The sequence below is a fragment of the Hyalella azteca genome, unplaced genomic scaffold (assembly GCF_000764305.2).
Source record: "Hyalella azteca isolate HAZT.00-mixed unplaced genomic scaffold, Hazt_2.0.2 contig8717, whole genome shotgun sequence".
NCBI classification, from domain to species: domain Eukaryota; kingdom Metazoa; phylum Arthropoda; class Malacostraca; order Amphipoda; family Hyalellidae; genus Hyalella; species Hyalella azteca.
This window is the reverse complement of record NW_025938802.1, coordinates 45,394-70,215: the sequence shown is the minus strand read 5'-3', so window position 1 is coordinate 70,215 and position 24,822 is coordinate 45,394. Positions and strand designations below refer to the sequence as shown.

At 41.6% G+C, this 24,822-nt stretch overlaps 1 protein-coding gene across 1 annotated transcript in view; it reads right to left on the bottom strand.

The window, feature by feature from the left end:
* LOC125178299 overlaps positions 1 to 24,822 on the bottom strand; it is an 80,689-nt gene that overhangs the window by 27,570 nt on the left and 28,297 nt on the right. Inside the window, exon 2 of the mRNA XM_047881724.1 lies at positions 21,998 to 23,461. Coding sequence (XP_047737680.1) covers positions 21,998 to 23,461 — 1,464 coding nt within the window. The remainder of the gene's footprint in view (positions 1 to 21,997; positions 23,462 to 24,822) is intronic.

Below are 24,822 nucleotides of genomic sequence, written 5' to 3'. Positions count from 1 at the left end.
CGGTAAAAGTTTATAGATCGACTTACTTCTCTCGATGAATAAAATATTATTTAAGGCTATACAATAGGCGAGGCCTTGATTTGCTGTGTTGCAGCGCCAACAGAGCTGTGTTGCTGCACCAACAGAGCTGTGTTGCAGCACCAACAGAGCTGTGTTGCTGCTGTCTCTTATACACATCTAGATGTGTATAAGAGACAGGGAGGGAGGAAGGGAAGAGCAGCCGTAGGAGGGAGGAAGGGAAGAGCAGCCGTGGGAGGGAGGAAGGAAGGGAAGAGCAGCCGTGGGAGGGAGGAAGGGAAGAGCAGCCGTGGGAGGAAGGAAGGAAGGGAAGAGCAGCCGTGGGAGGGAGGAAGGGAAGAGTAGCCGTTAGACACACGAAGGGAAGAGAGTCCGTGAATGAGAGGAAGACGGAGAAGATCAGCCAAAAGAAGTTGAAAGTAAAGAGCAGCTATAAAAATTGGCAATAGATTAGCACCAGTGAGGCAGAGAAATGAAAAAGCACACGCTGCAGGAATTGAAGAACTCGCGTGGGAAGAGAAGATACAGAAAAATGATCGCTCGTAACAACCACAGCAATCGACACCACAAATCAACCATCATCCCGTGCGTAGATATGGTGCGCTGACGAAGCTGGTGCAGTGATACCTCGACTTGCGTACACTTGATTCGCTCCGTGACTGGGTTCGTACGAAGACATGTTTCTATGTGGAAACAAGGTTGCATTTAATATGTATTAACACAAATTTAATTGTACACGGAATCATTTCGTGAACACTGAATCGGTTCTGAAACTCTGCTCGTAAGCAGAGACATGTTCGTACGTTGAGGAAAAAAAAATCGTTCCTATCTGGAAAAGTTTGCAAGTGGAGGCGTTCGTAAGTCGAGGTATATCACAGTACTATCAAAAATAGATACGTAACTCATACCAATCACTGACGCCTTTCCAAGCTAGACCCATCAGTCCCAGACTAGAAATTAGTCGCAACTTGTACGTAGGACGCAACGTGTACTTAAGTAGGTCGCTACGTGTACTTCGGCCGCCAGTTGTACTTAGGCCGCTACCTCTACTTGGAGGGCCACTTCGTGTAAGTAGTACGCTACTTGTACTTAGGCCGTCAGGTGTACTTAGGCCGCTACGTGTAAGTAGGACGCTACTTGTACTTAGGCCGCCACTTGTACTTAGGTCGCCACATGAAGTAGGATGCTACGTGTACTTAGGCCGCTACGCGTACTTAAGACGCTACTTGTACTCAGGCCGCTACGTGTACTTAGGCCGCTACGTGTAAGTAGGACGCTATTTGTACTTAGGCCGCCACGTGTACTTAGGTCGCCACATGAAGCAGCAGGGCCTATACTTTCAAAAAAAGTAAGGAGATCGTAAGTTCATCAGCCAATCATTGACGGCCTAGCAAGCAAAATCCACCAATCATAGACAAGAAAATAGAGCGTAAGTACTTACGTTCACTTAGCGAGTTTTGAAAGTATGGCCCCAGGACGCTACGTGTACTTAGGCCGCTACGCGTACTTAAGACGCTACTTGTACTCGGGCCGCTACGTGTAGTTAGTCCGTGTACTTAAACACGGCCTAGCACGTGTACTTGAATGACTTTTGATTTTACGCTCCCACGCCATGAGAGAGGTCACCCGAGAAGTTGGAATCTGTGTCTCGATTATTAAATCTACGGAACATTCAACAACAGCTGCCATTGTATTATAGGATATTAATTCTATAAAGGTTGGCAAGAACACATGAAAAGCACCGGAGAAGTCATAACCTGATAAACTTAACCCCAGGCAAATGACGTTGATATACTGTTTATTCGAGAAATTTCCGTTGAAACAGCGTTAAATCAACGTTATTTCAACATCAGATGCCTGGGCCCATACTTTCATAAAAAGTTAAGAGATCGTAGGTTCATCAGCCAATCATTGACGGCCTTTCAAGCAAAATCCACCACTCAGACAAGAAAATAGAGCGCAAGTACTTAGCGAATTTTGAAAGTATGGCCCCTGGTAGGTCGTGATGTTGGCAAGATTCACGTGTTCGCACGTGTAACAAAAAGCGATCGTACTGCGCACAATCGATGCGTCGCAGCACCGCTGCCAGCATTGTCATATCGAAGTCAGCATTCTTTGTCAGCATTGTCATATCGAATACGCATTCTTTAACAGATGCTTCATGTAAAGCTGTAGCAGCTTGCTTATACAGCGGCAGAGTGTAACCTACACACACCTCCAGAGATTAACTCCACACACCTCACCCAAACACCTTACCCACACACTTCACCCACACACCTCACCCACACACCTCACCCACACACCTCACCCACACACCTCACCCACACACCTCACCCACACACCTCCCACGTACAGGTAGAGTCTCAAAAAAATAAATGCATCAAATAGTCCAATTCTTGACCCAAAGCATGAGCAGTGAGCGGACATTGTACTGATAAGCCCTTTTGCCGGGCCAAAGTGCGTCAGAAGTACCAACACAAGCGTAAAAAGTATGTCAATATTTGGACAAAGTCAGACTCATTTCGTCTGAGTGCATATTCCTCAAGTAGTAAAAAGTATGTCAATATTTGAAGCATATTCCTCATATTTCCCTCATGCATATTCCTCAAGTAACGAGGCTCCTTCATCCCCAAGAAGGGAGAGTCCCGGCACAATGGCCCCGTGGCGGGGGGATGTCGTGTAAAAGGTTCCCTGGGGTAGGAATTAAATCCCACATGGTGGCAAGATGGCGGCGGGAGAAGAGAAGGGAAGGAAGAGGGGAGAACATGGGAACAGGTGCCAAATATTCAAGCGTGGAACGAGGGAAGTGGCAGTAATATTCGCTGCCACATGGCAGTAGTGATAGAAGTTTTGATACAATGATGAAGATGCTGAACGTAATGATGAGCAGTGGGAGTAAAATATCGCGCCCGGGAATGATTCAAGTTTCTTTCGAAATATTGAAATGCCGCTAGAAGCATAACAAATACTGATCTATATATAATACTAAATGTATAATATACTATATATATGTATATATTGTATAATACTATATAATAATACTATTATGTATTTATTAATAATGTTACCAAAGAAAAGAGTGTCACTGATAATGCCGCAGATTTTTAAAACAGGGTCATAAGGTAATAACCAATTAAGGGTGCGCTGTATGGGGTTAGGAAACAGCCAAAAATCAACCATTCGGCAAATACTTCTAATAGGAATAAAAGATTAGCGAAGTGCTTCAACGTAAGCCAGCCAATTAAGAAATCGCGACAAAATCTCCTTCGTGCAATAAAAGTTTCAAGTTTCGCGCCTGGCGAGCCGGTGCAGGCAATCTAACTTTGCTGCCCGACTACGACGACTCGAGATCTTACGACAGAACTTAGGCATACATAAAGTCTTAATTATATTACGACGTCTTAACTTCCGTATACGTTGCTCCTCCTATTTTACGTAGAATTCTCATAAACACGAAAAATCTTATATTATATTACGACGTTTCAACTTCCCTATACGTTGCCCATCCTGTTTTACGTAGCAATTCCCATCAACGCAAAAAATACTATTATATTACGACGTTTTAAGTTTCTTCTACTTTGCTCTTCCTATTTTACGTAGAATTCTCATCAACACGAGGAGTCCTTTATTATATATATTACGACGCATCAATTTTCTTTTTCGTTACTACTCCTATTTCACGTAGGATACCCTTCACAATATTACTATATTACGAATTCACTATATTATTGTACCCTTTACTATGAAACGACGCCTTAACTTCGCTCTAAATCCACACACTATTTCACGTAAAATTTGTTTCAGTGTGAAGCACTTTCAAAAAAAATTAAGACATCGTAAGCTCATTAGCCAATCATTGGCGGCCTTTCAAGCAAAATCCACCAATCATAGGCAAGAAAATAGAGCGTAAGTATTTACGTTCACTTAGCGAGTTTTGAAAGTATGGCCTTGGCAGGATGTTAAATGAGGCGCCGCATCGTCCTTTGCACATATGCATCAGTCTTATAAATAAACCATTTTATTCGTAATGCCACGTACACGTCAAACGAATACAAGTTTTTGTGTCCTCATTTGCTTCAATTATCTTCAATTGATAAGCATACAACTCAATGTAAAATGTAGATTGGTTTGGTTTGATCGCAAAAGTACTGCACATATGGGTGAAAATGCCTTCTTGTATCTTCAAACTGCAGTCAAGCGCAATGAGATTATGGACCGATGATTAATCGAATCTTTAAAGCAATTCATGACAATAGATAATTCTGTGGTATTTTATATACATATAAATCACATTCATCACTCATGTGTTTCTAATGCACAATTTTTTAATAGTAAACAGTCGATTTGTCTTGATTGCGTTTAATGTTTGTGAAGATTTGCCCATGCAAGGCGGTATATATGTTTAGCATCAAATTTAGCTACGTATTACATCACAAAATCATTTGTGGCAAATCGGAATAAAATTATGTCTTAACGCACGTCCGGCATTGCCGGGTAGAAAAATCCTCGTGATAAAATACGCACCGCGCTTTCCGAGGTAAAAATTCAGTTTGAACTCTGCAGGCCTAACTAAAACATGATGGTTCTGGAAAGTTAAAATTATTTTAGCGAATTGTTTCATCAGCCGGCCAGCCATGAATCGTCTGTAAAAATCAGCGGATTAGGCAGCCTTATCGCCTCCTCGACATCGCAATCCTGTGTAATTTGTTTCGAACACAAAAGAGGCCGCAGGAGTTCAGGACCAGCGTATCGACCTAAGCCTTGGCAATAGGTGCGCGGATCACGCAGTATTACGCGCGCACAATACGCAGCCTCTGATACGCACAATACACACCATCCTGATCCATCATAGAGCTCTCCTCATCACAGGCAAGCCATCGGCAATACCGATAATGCCAATACCATCCAATTCGAGACGACGCCGTACCCAGGGCATCATCTCGCGCAGGCCTTCTAATGCAATTACGAGACTCCAAGCCCCCGTCGCCCGAGTCCTGCGCCCCCCACCGCTGGAGTCCTTGGGACTCCAGCCTCCCATGGTCCAGCGCCCTTCATCGCCAGGGTCCTCGGGTTCAGCACACCCACCACCCAGGTCCTTGGGTCCAGCGCCCTTCATCGCCAGGGTCCTCGGGTCCAACACACCCACCACCCATGTCCTTGGGTCTAGCTCACTCCATCGCCAGGGTCCTTGGGTTCAGCACACCCACCACCCAGGTCCTTGGGTCTAGCTCACTCCATCGCTAGGGTCCTCGGAGACGGCACCTAGCCAGCGCCTGGGGCTGGACTCGTTCCAGCGTCACCGTCACCCACCAGCCCAACTCTGATGACGGCAGGCGCTGGCATGCGTCGTATAAATAACGTGGAAGTGACGAACTCTTTGGCGAGTATTTGGCTTAAATCTTATATCATCGGAAGTCAAACGGCATCGTTAGGGAACAACACTCGACTGTGGGCACATTATGCATTTTACACGGTTATTTATGTTGAATAAGTTGAGCACTACTTCTGTAAACTTAAGAACAATCAGTTGCTCGTAACTGTCACGTCAGACTTGAGCTGTTTAATCGTTATCAATCTGCCATGCTATTTAGTTCCAATATCGTTTCGTTCGTATCAAGATGTTCGAACCGCACTAAAACATTGCAACGAAACCACAACGAATGCAGCACCCGAAATAACAACAATCATCGAATACGCGAGGAAGACAACAACGAAGCGAACTGAGCGCCAGAGGGTGGAACAAACTCCATCACATCAACTGCCAGCAAAATATCCAAGTACGGCAGAATTATGGAGACGCGCTCTGTAAATTCTCTGCCGTCAAATTGCCGACTTCCTTCAACCCGATTTGGAAACTTCATCTCTCTAAAATGGCGGCATCAAGACGCGCGCTTGATCGCAGTCTGAATTCATGTATTTTTAAACTGTTTGGACGTGAGCATGAAAATTTTCCCATTTTAATATATGCCTGGGTCTTATTATGTTTATTTTCAATCGAGTGCAGAATCATCGATGTTACACAAATGACTCGAGGACACTAGGCATTCAGAACGACAAACATTACTCACATTAATTGTTGAACATTTTTAAAATTTATCTTTTCCTGATTTCTAGGCCATTCTTGGAGAAAGCCAACCTTTATAGGTATTATTCCATAGAATTGATGAAAATAATACGTTATCTTCGATAACAATATGAGTGAGCATGGGTCAGGCAGCAGCACAAATGTTGCAGGACCTATACTTTCAAAAAAAGTTTAGATATCGTAAGTTCATCAGCCAATCATTGACGGCCTTTCAAGCAAAATCCACCAATCATAGACAAGAAAATAGAGCGTAAGTACTTACGTTCACTTATCGAGTTTTGAAAGTATGGCCCCTGATCTCTGCGATTTTGTTCGGTAAGAATCAATCCACCTAAATAATGTGCTGCTGTCCACGTCTTGGCAGATGTGACGCTTCGTAATCTGACATATGTCACCTTGTATGCAATCTTATAGATATCATCGAATTATACGATGTGAGCAATTTAGTCGATACAACAACTTACATACGCAAAAAACTCAGTTACACAGAATCTTAAACAATTATTAAAATAATCTGAAAATCATACAAATAACTGCTAATCTTTTGATTATACAAGACTACAATCTCAACAACCAAATATAAATCCTTCAACCTTAACTAACTCTTAGAAAGAAATCTGAAGGTTTTTTCACGGCCACAATGCGGTCGTCTCCTAACCTAATTTTACGCACAAGCACGCCCTAGTTTGAACAGCTTCAGTGAAGCAACGCACGAGCTCGACCTGCACTTCAAGGTGATAGTTCTTAAAGACAACACGTTTAAAGATGGCGTAGCGCGCAGGCATGTGATTCACCGCCTACACTTACGTCAGTGTTGGGATACCAACACAGAACTCTGCCGTACCCTAGTGGCGAACTAAAGCTGTGTTGTCGCCAGGTAAAGGTACGTCAGCCATCAATAAAGGCCAATTTGGTTCATAATGTTTATATGTGCTTGTAATTTAAGCAGGATTACAGTTAGCGGCATTGGACTTCTGCTAATTATCGCTGACTGGACGAGGCTAGCAGTTCAAATAATAACCTTTTATCGTGATAGTTTTCACGTAGGTGCGCGGAAATCCATTATTTTACGATTTATTAATTTTTACGGATAAATTGTCAAATCTGCAGAATAAAAATAATGATAATCTGGACACTGAAAATGTAAAATAACACTAAATACTAATTGATATTAACTCGTAGTCAAGCGCAAATGGCTGTTCAATGAATAAAGGATGAGCCATAACCACACAGAAAGAACCCATCGAAAAGTCGGCGATTCAGCAGTAGCGTCTCTGCTGCTCTGGAGCCCTAGAAGTTCATTACTAAACTTCACACGGGAATGAAGCGTAGATGTAAGCCTTATTTCTCAGAGCGCTCTTTTTGATGGCCTTTAAATCCTGCAAATAGGGCCTTAAATCAACGAGCTCTGAAAGAATCCCGCGTTGCGACCTGCAGTTGTTCGAGCGACGTCTTTACGAGCTCTCATTTCTATGAAGTTCCCGGCCGACAGACCTCGTGTGGCTTCCCAACTTCATCCTTTATCCCTCGCTAATTTTACACAGAATAAAATTAGTAATAAATTTTGTATCCAGCTTTCCTATTCGCCTAGAAAAGTTGGCCTTCGTATGTAGCGAGGAGATGCAGACGCGCTAAGAGAAAATTGAATTAGATTATAATTTTTAAGAGTAATGTCGAACAGATTGGAAAATTTACTTGCAGTACAAAAATATCAATCTACTTGATGTTGAATTAACTTTTTGAGAAATAAACATCAAAGAGTTTCGAGTACGATTTGAATCATCCTTGAATCACAATTCATTAAATTTAACCAGAAAAAATTATTTTGTACGATATATCGTCAGCTGGCAAGCGACAGTTCGTCTCGTCGTCGGTTTGTCTCAAGCCTGGAGTGGTAAAAGTGCGCTCGACACACAACGTCCATTAAGGCTCTTAGTATACCATTGTCCAGTAGAAAGAAATCCTTGCATTCAAGTGAAGGAGCGACGCATTCAGTCGCTGCGCATGAAATTTACTCGCAACAAAGGAAAAGTAGACGACGACGACGAGGCATTAGTTGAGGATAGTTTCTTTGCGGCGCACGACGCGCAGCGCCAGACGATAACCGAGAATTGATGTCCGCTCAGGCTGAGCAGACGCCATTGTTAAATGTACTTTTTTGTTCATAGGGATGGGGAAAACTCTATACTGAACCTTGTATGAGCTGTAAGTGGATTGAAGAGCGCAGACATCAGTAGGTGATTCGTTACGAGAAGATATACATAGTTTTGAAACTTTGAGCAACTTGGCAGGCTCGAATATTCATGACTTTCCGACTGACTTGTAATGAAACTATGCATAGGAAAACTTTTTCGTTATTCATTGAGCGAATCGAATCAATTCATCGAATTATATTTATTTGCTCCGTAATTATTACATTATTCTCGGCTATTCCATCCAACTATTTGTTGAACTGTTATTTTTAGCGCATTTTCTCATTTATGGAAAAAAGCACTATTGTGCTCGCCATGTCCGTCTGTCTGTCCGTCCGTCCGTCTGTCAGTGACCTCAAGTTTTCGTCAACGAGAAAATGCGCTCTCTGTCACCCACTGCAGTGAGTACTGAGTTATATTTTAATTAGATCTTCAGTAACTTGCAATAAAACAAGTTTCAATAAACTCACCTAAACGTCGTGGTTCACGTAGCAGTTATGGCTACGAGGTTTTAAGCAAATTGTCGACCCAGGCAACAAAAGCTTTTAGTATAAATATAGGGCGAAAAATTATGCCGACTTAAATGGAATTGGGAAAAGTTTTTGCTGGCACGTCGCTGTTGATCTCGCGTGAATGACAGACATTTCAAAGTTTTAATGAATTGAAATAATGAGTCGCGAGCAGAGTTGGAAAGCTGGAGGTCCAATTCAATGCTATTAAAAAATTATGCTGCAACAAATGCATTGCAAGTCAAAATGTGAATTCTATCGATCAAACTACACTATTATAAGTGTAACAAAAATTTCCATGCTTTAATTCGAACTGAAGTATTATGACTGTAACAAAAGTGTTAATTTCATCAATCAACTGAACTGTTAGGACTGAAATGAAATGTCAATTCCATCAATCATTCTGCATTATCATGACTGACCAAAAATGTCAATTCCATCAATCATTCAGCATTAACATGACTGTGACCAAAAATGTCAATCTCATCAATCATTCTGCATCATCATGACTGTGACCAAAAATGTCAATCTCTTCAATCATTCAGCATTATTCATGACTGTGACCAAAAATGTCAATTCCATCAATCATTCTGCATTATCATGACTGTGACCAAAAATGTCAATTCCATCAATCATTCAGCATTAACATGACTGAGACCAAAAATGTCAATCTCTTCAATCATTCTGCATTATTATGACTGTGACCAAAAATGTCAACTCCATCAATCAAGCCTATCAATGTATCATACCTGGAATAAAAACTGTAATCGTTTAAGGAAACAACATACAATGCTGCGCTCCACCCAAGAAATAAATTATTTATGGAATTAAAAACGTCAATAAAAATTGTTAGGAAAATAACGGCTAAACTTGATTAATTAAGTTACCACATTTACTTCATAATTTACCAATGCCGTGCAGCGACCCGCCCACGAGGCCTAATTGCGGTATTATTTATTAATGAGCTTAAAGAAGCTTAAATTTTTATTCATTAATGAGCTCACTAAAGCTTTGGTTTTTAGTTAATTATGACGTAAATAGAGGTAGAAGTTCAGAGTTTTTTATTACATAGCTCGATGAGTTTTGGTTTTTAATTATTAATGACCTGAATGAAGTTAAAATCTTTGGTTTGTATTTATTGATAAGCACATTACAGCTTAAAAGCTTAGGTTTTACTTGCTAATATAAACGAAAACATTAAGCAACCTTTTTATTTATTAATAACTGAGCTTAATAAAGCATAAATTATTCATTTCTTATTTATTATTGATCTCTAAACATCTTGATACCTTTATCTTCTTCGTCGATCTCAATGAAGCATAAAATACTTCTTCACTACCGGTATATCATTGAGCTCAATAAAACTTCGAATTTTCCTTTTTATAATATATTGAGCTCATTAAATTTTAGATACTTTCTATTATAAATCTACTCAAGTTCAATTGAGACGAGACAAATTATTTTCTACTTATTATTGATCACAATAAAGCTTAAAATATTCTCTTTTTATCATTATTGAACACAATAGAGCTTGGAACCTTTCTCAGGTATTTATTATTAAGTTCTATAAGGCTATGAAACAATTTTCTACATTTTTATTTTCAAGCTCGATGCAGCTTAGAATCTTTGCTGTTATTTATTTTTCGGCATTCACATCTCACGGGTTCACATCTCACCGGTTTACATCTCACCGGTTCACATCTCACCGGTTCACATCTCACCGGTTCACATCTCACCGGTTCACATATCACTGGTGCACATATCACCAGTTCACATATCACCGGTTCACATCTCACCGGTTCACATATCTCTGGTGCACATATCACCAGTTCACATATCACCGGTTCACATCTCACCGGTGCACATATCACTGGTTCACATATCACTGGTGCACATATCACCAGTTCACATCTCACCGGTTCACATATCCCAGGTTTAAATATCCCCGGTTCACACATCACCGGTTCACATATCCCCGGTTCACACATCACCGGTTCACACATCACCGGTTCACATATCACCGGTTCACACATCACCGGTTCACACATCACCGGATCGAATATCACCAGTTCAGAGATGCAGTGTGACAATATTAATAATCTTCAGAGATGATTTTTATCATTCACATTTTTATTTCAAACGCGCCTACCAATGCCAGATGTCAAAACAACTCCACGATGACATCGAGTATTGTTGAGTCTGGAGCCGCCGGCTCTTGAGTGTCTGGTATACTCTCAGAAAAATGAGAGAAAATTTGTCCGAATAGCGATTCATTTTTCGACTTGATGTGGGTCATCGTGACCAAGTTTGGACCGACAAAAAAGCGTAGGTATCGGTGCTCTCTGGGAGTTTTGGGAAAGGATGTCTCAATATTTGGACAATAACTCTTCATTTTTCAGTGTGAGCAAGCGACCTCCGGTTCACGTCTCGCCAGGCAAGGGACGCGGGCGACTGCGGCTCCCATAAATAAAACTGAAACACTGGGCATAAATCAGGACCGTTTACGAACTGCCCCGACGGCCAATTTTGCTACAGGACGAGCGATATTGAAAAAAATTCTGCTACTAGGGACGAGTCATAATGAAAAAGCGTTATTGATCCCCAGAAGTTTTAGGTTGCGCTCCCAAAATTACCAGATATTTTAAGTCTATGGCGCTCGTTTTTGGGCGGCAGCACAAAAAAAGCTAAAAGCGTCGCCCAAACTTTGTCCTGTGAGGGCCTCCGTTTAAAAGCTTCAGGGTCGTAAAAAAATAGACGGATCGCATGTAGCGAGGACTCGAACGTCGGGGAGTGAACTTCTCTCGTTCAACTAATGCACACGGTACAATATTCTAGTTAGTATCCACGGTACAATATCCTTGTCAATATTCCCGATACAATATTCTTACTAATATTCCGGGTACCATATTCTTTCTAAAATTCCCGGTACAAAATTCTCGCTAAAATCAACGGTAAAACTTCGAGTGCACGGTGCAGCATCAGCGGTACAACTTAAGTGAAGCACGGTACGGCTTTATGAACTGAACTTAACTGCTTAATTCTATATGTGTGAACTGGAAAATCGAGTGTTGCTCGATGCACAAATCAAGCCTGAGCTTTACTGCAGATACGTGGATGACATTTTCGTAGTCATTCGTGACGAAGAGCACTTGATGGATCTTCACCGAGCTTTGGAGCTGGATTCAGACTTAAAGTTTACCCATGAAATTGGACAAAACCATAAACTGCCGTTCCTAGATATATTAATATGGATTGATGATAATTCCTATGTAACTGATGTTCACCGAAAACCAACCGATATTGGAGAAGTGTTAAACGAAAAAGTGAATGCCCTCAGCGCTATAAAACCAGCGGATTGCGCGCTCTCATACAAAGAGCTTTCAAGACCTGCACATCCGAAAGTGATTTAAAAACTGAACTCAGAACTCGTAAACAAATCCTAGTGAATAATGGGTTTTCAAATCGAACAGTCGACTCTGAAATATCAAATTATCGTTCAAGAAATAACCTAACCAGCAATGCAACAATATCTAATGGAAACGATACAGCAATCTCCTAACACACCAGATGAGCAAAGGCTATAATGTAATAAGTAATATAAGTTATTAAGGATAAGAGATTATAGATGGGGATAGATTATGTATAGATAACAGTAATATAAGGGATTTCCCTTGAACTTTGTTATCTAATTAAAGCGTATAACTTGGGATTCGTGATCCTGTTTCATGGAGACGATAGGAAAAATAACGATTTATTATAAATAATTAAAAATATTTACAAAATAACAGATTAGTCGGGGATTATAATATGTGACTTGTATCACATTTTGTTAGTGATGAATTACAAGTGATCATTAAAACACTAGAAAGAATGCATCTTCAAGTCGTGCAGACATGTGAAGCAGTGAGTCATTAATGTCATTATACTTTTCCATCACAACACCATAACCACACAACCGCCTCATCACAACAGCTGATCACAATAGTACAGTCTCATGATGATTAGCATCACCACACACCAGCACCTAGCAGCACACTGCAACCTTATCACACCCTCACACTACAATCACACCACCATCACACCACCATCACACCAATAACACACTACAATCACACCACCATCACACCACCATCACACCACCATCACACCACCATCACACCACCATCACACCACCATCACACCACCATCACACTATCATCAACATGAAACTTTAAAGGTGACGGCAGTTGCCAAATAACATCATTAACAAGAAACTTTGAAGGTGACGGCAGTTGCCAAATAACATCATCAACATGAAACTTTAAAGGTGACGGCAGTTGCCGAATAATATCAACATGAAACTTTTAAGGTTACGGTAATAGCAGATATAATCTCGCCCCACACGCGCCCACAGCCAAACTCAGGAGCTGCTTTGGTTCGTTGTTTCCACTTACACGAGTTAGCCCTGAAGCCTGCGCCCCGCGTCAGGGATCGTCTTAACCTGCTTTTCTTAGCCGTTGTCTTAACCTGCTTTTCTTAACCGTTGTCTTAACCTGCTTCTCTTAACCGTTGTCGTAATGTGCTTCTCTTAACCGTTGTCGTAATGTGCTTTTCTTAACCGTTGTCGTAATGTGCTTCTCTTAACGGTTCCGGAAAATGAGCGCAGCGCCGCGGGCTATTGAGCTCCCTTTAGCACGCTGAGTTTAATCAGGCTAATTTGGACTAAGTTTGTGAACTAATTAGGTACACGATCAAATAACATGCAAATGCGGCCTAAAATTGTTATGTTATTTTAGTTTTGTTGGCTGCAATATCTTTTCATATCTCCTATAGTCAAGTTAAGTATTTTTAAAAAAATTACCGAGTTGATAGTTTTTTGGAAATTAAATCAGATTTTGCACTTGTCTTAAGCAGCGAGATCGGCATAACATGCTACGGCCGGCAGAAGACGGATTTACAAAAACGCAAAAAAATATCCTAACTCAAAAAGGATAATAAAGTTAGCTTCCTGCTATTTTCAGAGCACCGCTGACTGCAAGGAGCGGTTGGTCTGGTTGCAAAGAGCGTGTCGTATTATGCCCCTAGATTTGGTTATGTGTTTTTTATTTGCAAAAAAAGTAAAACAAAAAAGGGAAAAGTGAATTAACACGAACCGAGAGCATCATAATTACAAGCACACTATTGCGACTCGTCCTGTGACTGATCACTGTATGCATCTCATGTATCATGCTCATAGCCACAGGTGAATTTTGTGGTACCTTAATGAATTACTCAGTCTTTTTGACGCTGCCACACACCCATTATGGCTTGATTGTTGACACAGGCCTCATATCAAATACGAGACACACACGCAGGCTTCATATCAAATAAAATCATGGAGACCAACCCATTCAACCCGGTCGCAGGGCTTGGCTACTATTAAATCAACTGAATTAAAAGCTAAACATAGCCTCACCCTCCATACTCCAGCGCGTGTCCTTCCATTACGGCTGCGTACTTGAAAACGATCGCACAAATACTCGGACGCACTCGAGTGAAATGCCAGGCAAACGACAATGCTTCCACGTGTGTTTATAACAGCAACTCATGCTGCTATTGCTAGCGCGGTAAACAAAAAGTCTCCCAGCGATTTGCAGGTATATACGAGTAATGATTCAAATAGGTGCACTCAAAATCTGGACCCAGGAGTTCATTCTCGAACGGCAATCAGCGAATATTTGTGACAGGAAGGACAAAAACTCTTATTGAAATTTCCCGATGATGGAATTTGCGAGGTTCATAGTGTTGCCTGATTAAGAATTCACGTAGCGGAGCCGAATTATTTTTAAGTATCGGTTGTCCGTTGGCCAGTTATTTTTGAGTATCGGTCGTCCGTTGCCAGTCACCGCGCCAAAGCCTAGTGCGCGCATCACAACTCTGGCAAACTTTCGCCCCCGAAACTCGGACGACTTTTCAAGAATCTGGTCCGTAAAAAGTGCACTGCAGAAAATCGCAGGCGACGAAGCTCGTGTACCGTGACTTCGAGGTGTCGTGAGGAATGTTTGAAAGTCCACGTGAGTTCTTAATTCCTCAGGTGTTACGAAAACTCGGCTAAAAAAACTAGACGAAGCAAAAGGTATGAAGGCAGTGCTTCACTTCTCTATGCAGTATGATACGCGCACCAACAGTTCAATCTAGTTCTGAATTAGAAATAACAGCTCTTGCTCTAATTATTATTTAAATGGAAATTATTAGAAAAATTTTGTCCCCAATTTGACTTGTACACTTCCCTCTTCAAAGCTTTCATGAAGAGCAGCGGACTTCGTAAAACTGATAAAGCGGAATTAAAGGTCCGCAAAGCGTCTCTCGAATTCCAATTTCTTTACAGTAAAAATTTAACCTGCAAGTGTCCCATAATGCATCGGCTGGACTGAGGAGCACTCTAGAAGTTGAGCCTAAATTTGCATTAAAGAAACTTTTAATGGCAGACTCGAGTGATACGGTCACATCGGCACGGCCTACCTAAAGTCCTAGCGTAACGGCATACGTAATATCGCGGTGCCATTGATCATCATAATATAATAATAATAATAACTGCTTCAGCGTATATTAGGCCGTAGGCCTGTCGCCGATTCTTAACATCTCAAAACTTTGACAGAGAGTTGCGGTTACTAACTCACAACTCACTACTCCAATTTTACCGTACTTAACCGCCCGGCCCTCCCGCCAATTCAGACCAGAAACTAGCGCACAGAGCTGGGATCGAACCCGCACCTCTCAGCTCCAATCCTGGTACCTACTCGGAACTGTAACCACTGGGCCACCCTACCAGCGATCATCAGAATGCCAGCAATCACCTTATTGCCAGCTGTCATCTTAATGCCAGCGATCATCGTAATGCCTCCGTAACATTGTTGTGCCAGCTATCATCGTAGTGTCAGCTATCATCGCAGTGCCAGCTATCATTTCACCGTTTTGTTTCACGGTCGCCCTAGGGTTTCGCACTCGGTATACCTGCGCCGTAGCGGCCGCAACGGCCGTTTGGCCGCTGACGGCCTCCGCAAAAATCAATACAAATTCTGCCAGTGGCCGCACTTGGTCCACGCAGTGCAGCCAGCAGTCAGGTGTTATGCACTTGCACGTAAATTGAATGGGAGTTAAAAAAGCTAATGAGCACCCAAAAGACGTAATTCTGTAAACCTTAGTTTAGTTTTGACTGGAGGCATTATGATTCTGGCGAGAATTAAAAATGTAATGAGGTTACGCCAATTTGTAACGAGCAAATCGCCAATGTAACTGCAAAAACACGAGTTTTGAAGCCGGCAGCTCACCAGCCCGTGTCCCCGCGTGTACCCCACCAGCCTCGCCCCGTCTCCCCACGACCGACATATCTGATTTGTGTCGATGTTTTTGTCCGCGAATTAAATTCTGCTCACGTGAGCAGAGGGAAGAGCAGCCGTGGGAGGGAGGAAGGGAAGAGCAGCCGTGGAGGGAGGAAGGGAAGAGCAGCCGTGGGAGGGAGGATGGGAAGAGCAGCCGTGGGAGGGAGGGAGGGAGGAAGGGAAGAGCAGCCGTGGGAGGGAGGAAGGGAAGAGCAGCCGTGGGAGGAAGGAAGGGAAGAGCAGCCGTGGGAGGGAGGATGGGAAGAGCAGCCGTGCGTCCAGCCCTTGCGTCCAGCCCTTGCGTCCAGCCCTTGCGTCCAGCCCTTGCGTCCAGCCCTTGCGTCCAACCCTTGCGTCCAGCCCTTGCGTCCAGCCCTTGCGTCCAGCCCTTGCGTCCAGCCCTCGCGTCCAGCCTTTGCGTTCAGCCCTCGCGTCCAGCCCTTGCGTCCAGCCCTCGCGTCCAGCCCTAGCGTCCAGCCCTCGCGTCCAGCATTAGCGTCCAGCATTTTCCCACGGCTCTCACGTACAGAACATCAATATTTGCGTACGATAAATCAGGAATGGCTTTCTCGAATCCCGTTTAGATCAAAAGAAGAAACTGTGCCTTTCATATACTTTATTTTATGAAAAAGAACTGTGAAACTGCCCAAATTATTTTAAAAATCAAATACTTTTGTTTCCAGGTTATTTAAAGCATCAGCTGCCATCAAGAAAATGACAATAGGTTTACATTGCTTTTCTTTCTCTATAGCACACACAAAATTCCCAGAACGGTGCAATGCTCACGACTAAACCGCTATGAAAATGAGCAAAATTGTAGCCGATTCCGGCAGCGCAGCCCGGCGGTACCTCGCAGTTCTCTGGATTTGCAGCAGAATTAGCAGAATCCTGCCTAATTCCGGCAACGAGAAGTAATCCAACTAACGAGTTCAGCGCACGTTTTTAGCTCCGAATGATGGTGCTGCAGTTGGCGGGAAAAATTTGCAAAATCATCGCTTAATCTCAACATATCATTTTAGGCTAATGATTATAATAAAATTAGGTCACAGAAACTGTAGTTAACGATCATTTTGTCGATTGAAATTTCATAAATCAAGCTATATTTTATTTCGGAATTTTATTGATATTTTCAGTACATGAAGAACTACAAGCTAATGTAAGTGGGTGGTGATGGCGGTGATGGTGGTCGGAATAAACCTAATGATGGGTTTACTCTAATTTGCCGCAGTCACAGTCTCATATGAGCTGCGTGGCATTCATCTTCAGTCACATGTCACACCACCAGGCACACCAAACGTCCCAGGCACACCAAACGTCCCAGACACACCAAACGTCCCAGACACACCAAACGTCCCAGACACACCAAACGTCCCAGACACACCAAACGTCCCAGGCACACCAAACGTCCCAGACACACCAAAGCGACCTCAGTTTTGCCGAGGCATCAATGCGCTGCAAATTAGAAGCGGGCTCTTGAGACCAGCGCTCTAAGGAAGATAATCTTCGTGTCGTTGGAATTCATCATCTCAGAAGGCGTCTCTTATTAAAGTCTGGGTGGGCATCCAGCGAGGGTGCAATGGCCATTGATACGTCAGCGACAAAAGGGTGAACAATTTTCATTAGATGCCGACTGCGTTGTTGCAGTTATTACGTGATTTCCTCAGAGTTAATTCGTATTTTAATAACTCACGGAGACCTATGCTTTAATCACTGAAAAAATTATACTTGCCTGTTTTTAGCGCATTTTCTCATTTATGGAAAAAATGCACTATTGTGCTCGTCATGTCCGTCTGTCTGTCTGTCCGTCCGTGGCTTCAAGTTTTCGTCTACGAGAAAATGCGCTCTCTGTCACTCACTGTAGTGAGTACTGAGTTATATTTTTTTTATTTTATTTGTTCTGTTGTGTGTCTTTAGCTCATCAGCCAATATCCCCTTTAAGTAAATGCCCCTCGTGCTACCATCATTCCCTTATAGCAGCTACACATCGCGCTTCTGCCAATATTGAAGTTTAGCTTTTAACAGAAAAATGCATCCCTTGGCGATATGAACAATGCAAGCTCACTGCCAGCAAGGCTACTGCGTCTGTAGTAGTGAAGGAAAATCTATTAATATATAACCATGCATGAAAAAGTATTGACGATGCTATGAAATTAGCAATATTTTTGATAAAAAGTCTCTAAGTCCAACTCCATATCAGTTCATAATTATTTAACTCTTCAATTCCAGAATTCTCAACTTGAATTTGTTATTAGATGAGTTGCCCGCCAGTTTTTATTTCAATATTCAACTTATGTAAAATATCTGTTTTATAAATAAAGTCGTACTAATTGGTAATAATTACACAATACAATTATAATATATAATATGATATTAAATACTGTAATATTATAGAATATTATAATTTCGAGTCGTTGATGAAGCAGATCTCGGAAACGGTATAGAAAAATATGTTGAATTTTCTTGGAATTTTTGCGCCTTAATTCTTAGGCGAATTTATTATCAAAGCCTCGAATGGTCGATCGCTAACATTAGTTCATATCGGATCATTTCAAGTTTGTATTCAAATGCGTTTAAATGAGACTCAGCTTGTAGGTAAGTTCTTTGAAGTATTGGTTTGCCATTAAGAAATGTCATAAATTATTAGCGTTGCATAATGAAGCTTGTTTGACTTATATAAACATGAACCTCTCGACTGCACAGGATAAATTTTTTAGTCGCATTTGACTGCTCAGGCGCATGGCGGTCCAACGGCGAGTGGATTAAGAGCTTCAGAGGAACAAGAGCGTCGGGGGAACAAGAGCGTCGGGGGAACAAGAGCGTTGGGGGAACAAGAGCGTCGGGGGAACAAGAGCGTCGGGGGAACAAGAGCTGCGAGTAAATAAGAGCTGAAAGGGAACAAGAGCCACAAATAAATAAGAGTTTAGTGGAAACCAGAGCTTTGGTGAGGTACGAGCCTGAAATGCACAAGAACTTCGTGGAAACGAGAGGTTCGAGAAAATAAGAGCTCTAATAAGGTGAAAGAATGAAATAAATAAAAGCTTCAATGTAACATAAGCTCCGAAGAGCTAAGAACATGAAAATAATAAGAGCTTCGAAGGAACAAGAGTTTCGAGGAAGTACGAGCATCAACAAATAAGAGCTTCATTGCAATAAGAACTTCGTGGAGATAGGAGCATGAAAAGATTGAGAGCTTCGGAGAAACAAAAGCTTAGGATAGGCAAGAACATCAAATATTGAAGAGCTTCGGGAAAAAGTATCGCTTTGATCAAGCGATCAGGAGTTAGAAAAAACACGTCGCAAGAAACTTATTTCGAGTTCAATTTGTGCCATGGAGTGGGGCTTAAGAGTTTCTTTCAAGAGTGATGATCGAGAGCAGTGTTCAAGAGCGGGTTCAAAAGTGATCTGCAAGAACACTTTGAATATCTTATAAAAATTGTGTCATGTTGATAAAGTTTTGATGAGGCGGGGATTGAACTAATTTTTGCAAAATTTTTTGAAGCACACGGAACTTCTAACAGAAAAATTTTTATTTCAGCGAGATTACCTTATCAATAAAACACTGGCGTCATGGGCGAAGGTTTAGCACTAATTATTTCGAATTAGGCACATTTCATTTAAAATTTTATTCACTGAATGGTATCACTGGTTACTTTTTATTTAATACGTTTCCTAAAAATGTCCATTCATGTGTAGATTGAAATTTCCACACGTATGAACAGTACTGCAGATTTACAAAAAGATGTCATTTCTGAAGTGGAATTTACAACGTACATAACTGATGAGTTGTTCATAACACATCATTTCCACATTTACGAGGGTAATTAACATTATTGCTAAGTTGACCCCCAACACATAATGTACGTCAGAGATATTAAATATATTTGGAACCTTATAATACATGACGGGTATCGCGTGAAGAAATTAATATTGAAGAAAGATTAAATTAATATTGAGTGAAATGAATTCATTTTAATTAAAAAATATCAAAAACTGCATTGCATTTGCACAAGGAAACCTCGCAAAAGAACGAATGATTTTTCAGTCACCAGCCTTCAGCCTCTGGGTCACCAGCTTTCTGTATTGATCTAAAAGGAACTTCGCAAAAGTATGGCTTCGTGGAACGCAACAATTTGCCGGCAGCATTTTTCGGAGCAAGATGAAGCATGTTTGGAATTTGAAAAAGGAGTGAAAGTTCATCTGAGGGCGGTGAATGATGGTGCAATTTTGCATCTTGCCCAGCGCGCGCAAGAAGCAAACTTGAGCGAGCGACGGCCGGGCCTTGAGCTCCATCTTCATCAATTGTTGCAGGTCGCGAACAAACGTTCATCATGTACACTTGCGACTCCGGTTTGAACTATGAAGTTTGATGGGTGTGTTGATTTACGACGTCAACGTAACATTTGCGTGTTTTCTAGTCCACATGAAATCTAATTTTAATAATGGCAAAATATTATTATGAATTTGTAAACATGTGGAAACAACCTATCATTCGGAAATACGCGAAAAATGACAAAAAATTAGTCGAGTGTTCAAAAACGTGCAACAAGGATAATTGCAGGCTTGAAGGTCTAGTCTTACGAACAAAAATAAAGCTCCAAGTCTTTGTTTTCGACGTCCGTGGCGACCTCATTAAATACTAACAGTATGCTCATGGCTTATGCAAGATTCCAGAAGGATTCTATAATATGAAATAAGAACCATCTCCAGAGGCCACGTTAATAAACAAAAAGAAAATAATACAGTGCAACTTATCCATACAAGAATACTTTCTTCTCGCTTCGAGTTATCGATTTGTAGAACAGACTCTGCTGGCACCGTTGACGCTTCTAGTATTAACGAGTTTAAAACAGAGTAGATAAAGCTATGCTGGAGTATATATTTCGATTACAAATGTCTGACATCTCACAAATTTGTGAATGTTCAGCAGATAATTAGTTTCAAAGTCAGTTTTGGACAGATCTGGTCAAAAGTTCTCAGATCTCCAGAAGATAAGGCAAGAACATTGCAAGAATGGGCGAACGTCGAAACTACTTCAACGCCGAAATTACTATACTATACGAAACTTGATATACGAGGGTTTTTTATACCATACGAAAAAAGCTCTCGAAATCTAATCCAATAATCCAATAACGATGTCGCAGAACTTTTTGCGAGAGAAAAACTTTACCATTTCTGTCCATGAACCAGTAAATTTATGAAACTTCCGACATTGTCTCTAGGTGCTAAAATGCCGCAGATCAAGCAACAGGCGGTATAACCCAGACGGGATACACGCAAGACGGGATACACGCAAGACGGGATACACGCAAGACGGGATACACGCAAGACGGGATACACGCAAGACGGGATACACGCAAGACAAGATAACGCAAGACTATGAAGCCTCCGAAGGGATCAAAGGGATGATCGGATTATAGTAACACAAACAACACCGAGGGCCAGTTTTTTTAAAACTAGTGAAGAGGGAAGATAAAATGACTCAATGGAAAATTACGATTTAAAAGCTTGTAAAATTTAGTGCAATATGCACATTAATGATTTTCGATTAATAATTTTAGCCCTTCCACTTGATGCCGAGCATAGTTTACAAATTTTGAGGGGAATTAATTTTTTGTTCGTCACATGTCTTAGGATGATTCGATCATCCCAGTCCTAATGGTTAAAAATAATATTTTTCAGTTTCTTTTCTTCTATGCGTCAGCACAAAATCTTATATTCGGAAGCTAGAACTCCAATTCTCCTAGAATTAAAGAGGAAAGCATTAGTGTAGGAGTACGGAGAAATCAAAAGATGTACTATGCTAACCGTATATATAATGGAAACGAACACGTGAATCTAATATACAGTACTCACTTGGATAAGTTTTCTTCCTCGAGAGGCTTCAATTTTTTCTTTTTATTGTTCTTGTCATCTTTTTTGTCGTCTCTTTTTCTCCTCTTTTCCTCGACGTCCTGACCGTTACATACCACCGCGTCCATTGAATCACTCGAGTCTGACATGAAGACCTTCTTTCCAGCCTCATCGTCCATCAGAGGCTGCGATAACTCCCCCACTAAGGGCATGTAAGAGTCCATGTGCTCCAGACCGTTTGTCATGACAATGTCCTCATCGTCCTCGTCATCAACATCCGCCTTGAGTTTCCCGTGAAGCGCGTGGTCGTGAAGTGATGAGTCATGGTGGCCGTTGTACGCCTCTAGGTCGCTGGAGGTATCGAAAGCCGATGTGGTCATAAGGCCAGCACTTGTAACTAGTGTGCCGTTACTCATTATCGTTCCGCCGCTCACTATGGTCCCGTTGGAGACTATAGTGCCGTTAGTGACTATGGAGCCATTAGCTACAATGCACTGTGCGTCCAGAAGTCTGTAGTCGATGGTGTTGTTGCTATGCTCTTCCTGTTCGTCATCTTGTTGCTGCTGGACCATCAGAGTCTCAGCAGAACAATTGGATTCAACGGATCCGTTGGACTCAACAGAAACCACGGACTCGATACAAGGCCTGAGCTGGTTTGGCAGGGCAGTCACGGCGGCAGCTGCCTCGTCTCTCGTCCTGATGGAGTCCGAAAGTTTTCTCTGAAGATCCTCAAATTTCTTCTCCTCGAGGCGCTTCTCGAGATCTTCTTCCTTGGCATGGTTGTTGTTGTTCAGATTCGCCGTGTTGATGTTAGTGCCTATGATGTTGTTATTGTTCTTAATGTTTGCGAATGATGAGTGAGCCTTAGAACGATGATTGCTATTGCTTGAGCGATTCTTGGTACATGAAGTGCTAGAGCTACCACTACTACTGCTATACTTGTGTCGGGTCGATATCGTCGAGCTACCACCACTACTACTGCTATACTTGTGCCGAGTTGATACCGTCGAACTGCCACCACTACTACTGCTATACTTGTGCCGAGTCGATACCGTCGAGCTGCCGCTACTACTGCTCCGCTCGTTCAACAACATCTCAACTTTCGCACCCCCTCCAACGTTGTTATTGTTCTTACTATTAGCATTGTTAATAATATTAAGAGCGTTGCTTCGCTGGGCCACGCAACTTCTTACGATCTTATGAACGTCTTCTTCGATGCTCGAATTGCTGTCGCCAAAAGATCGAACATTACCATCAGCGAAAGACCGGGGAATGTTGTCCGAGAACGGCCGGGAATTGTCTGGGAAAGTTCGCAGTGCTTCCTGGAGGCTTTCAGTAGGAGACTTGAGTCGTTGTGAGGCTCTGCGTGGGGCGGGGAGGACAGCTTGATCCTCTTCAGACAGCGGCTCCGGCAAGGCGCCCTCGAGGGTTGAGGAGCTGCGCAGGCCCGACCGAGTCTTGCTGCTTCTGCGCAGAAAAAAAAAACGATTTAGACAGCGTTTACTGCAGTCGAGGCAACAGGCAATTGCAGTTCATGTAGTTGAATTGACATTTATGAATACGAATAACAAAATACACGAGGTTTTCGGCACCTTTGACGAACCAATGGCATATGTTATTACAAAAAAACAACTTGCGATAATATTAACTACAATCAAGGATTATTTTGGCTTATAGTTACTTCTCAGCATAAAAAAGCTACAATTCAGACCTACAATGAAGCTCTTGACATATCATAGGACTAAAGCACAAATTTTACAACAGTGAGACAAGCTTCAAACCTCCTTCTATTCTCGAACAAAAGGCATCAGATACTATTTGTTCAGCCTTCCCTGGTAAATTGCGTCCAATCAACTTTGATTAGTGATTACGAGTTTATATCGTAAAAAAACTTTACATGATTAATAAATGCCTGAGGGGCCACACCAAAGATTGCTGCGTCACCATTACCAAGTACTGTATCGTTAATACCATTTATCCAATACAGTAAATATTAATATATCACTACTGTATTACATAAGTTCTGCATCGTGGAGACCATTATTCCAATGCACTATAGATTAATGCATCACTATGTATCACATTAGTTCTGCATCGTGAATACAATTTTTCCAATATACTGAGGATTTATGCATCACTATTACGTACACAAGTTCTGCATCGTGTACACCATTATTCCAATACTCTAAAGTTAATGGATCACTATTACATAAGTTCTGCATCGCGGATGTCATTATTCCAATACACTGAACATTAATGCATCACTATTACACTAGTTCTGCATCATTTATAACATTATTCCAATACACTTGGATATCATTTTACATTACATTACATAAGTTATGTATCGTGGATATCATTTTTCCAATGCTCTAAAGATTAATGCATCAGTATTACATAAGTTCTGCATCGTTTATAGGTACCATTATTCCAATACACTAACGATTAATGCATCACTATTACATAGGTTCTGCATCGTTCGTACCATTTTTCCAGTACACTAAAGATTAATGCATCTCTATTACATAAGTTCTGCATCGTGGATGCCATAATTCCAATACACTGAATATTAATGCATCAGTATTACATAAGTTCTGCATCGTGAATGCCATTATTCCAATAAACTAAAGATTAATGGATCACTATTACACAAGTTCTTCATCGTTTATACCATTATTCCAATAAACTAAAGATTAATGCATCACTATTACATTTATTCTGCGTCGTGGATGCCACTCTAATAATTTACCACGGATGGCTCCAGAAAATTTGTCTTCTACCGCCGTGCCCGGCAATGTCGTTCGCAGCGCCCTGCCGAGGCTAGGAAA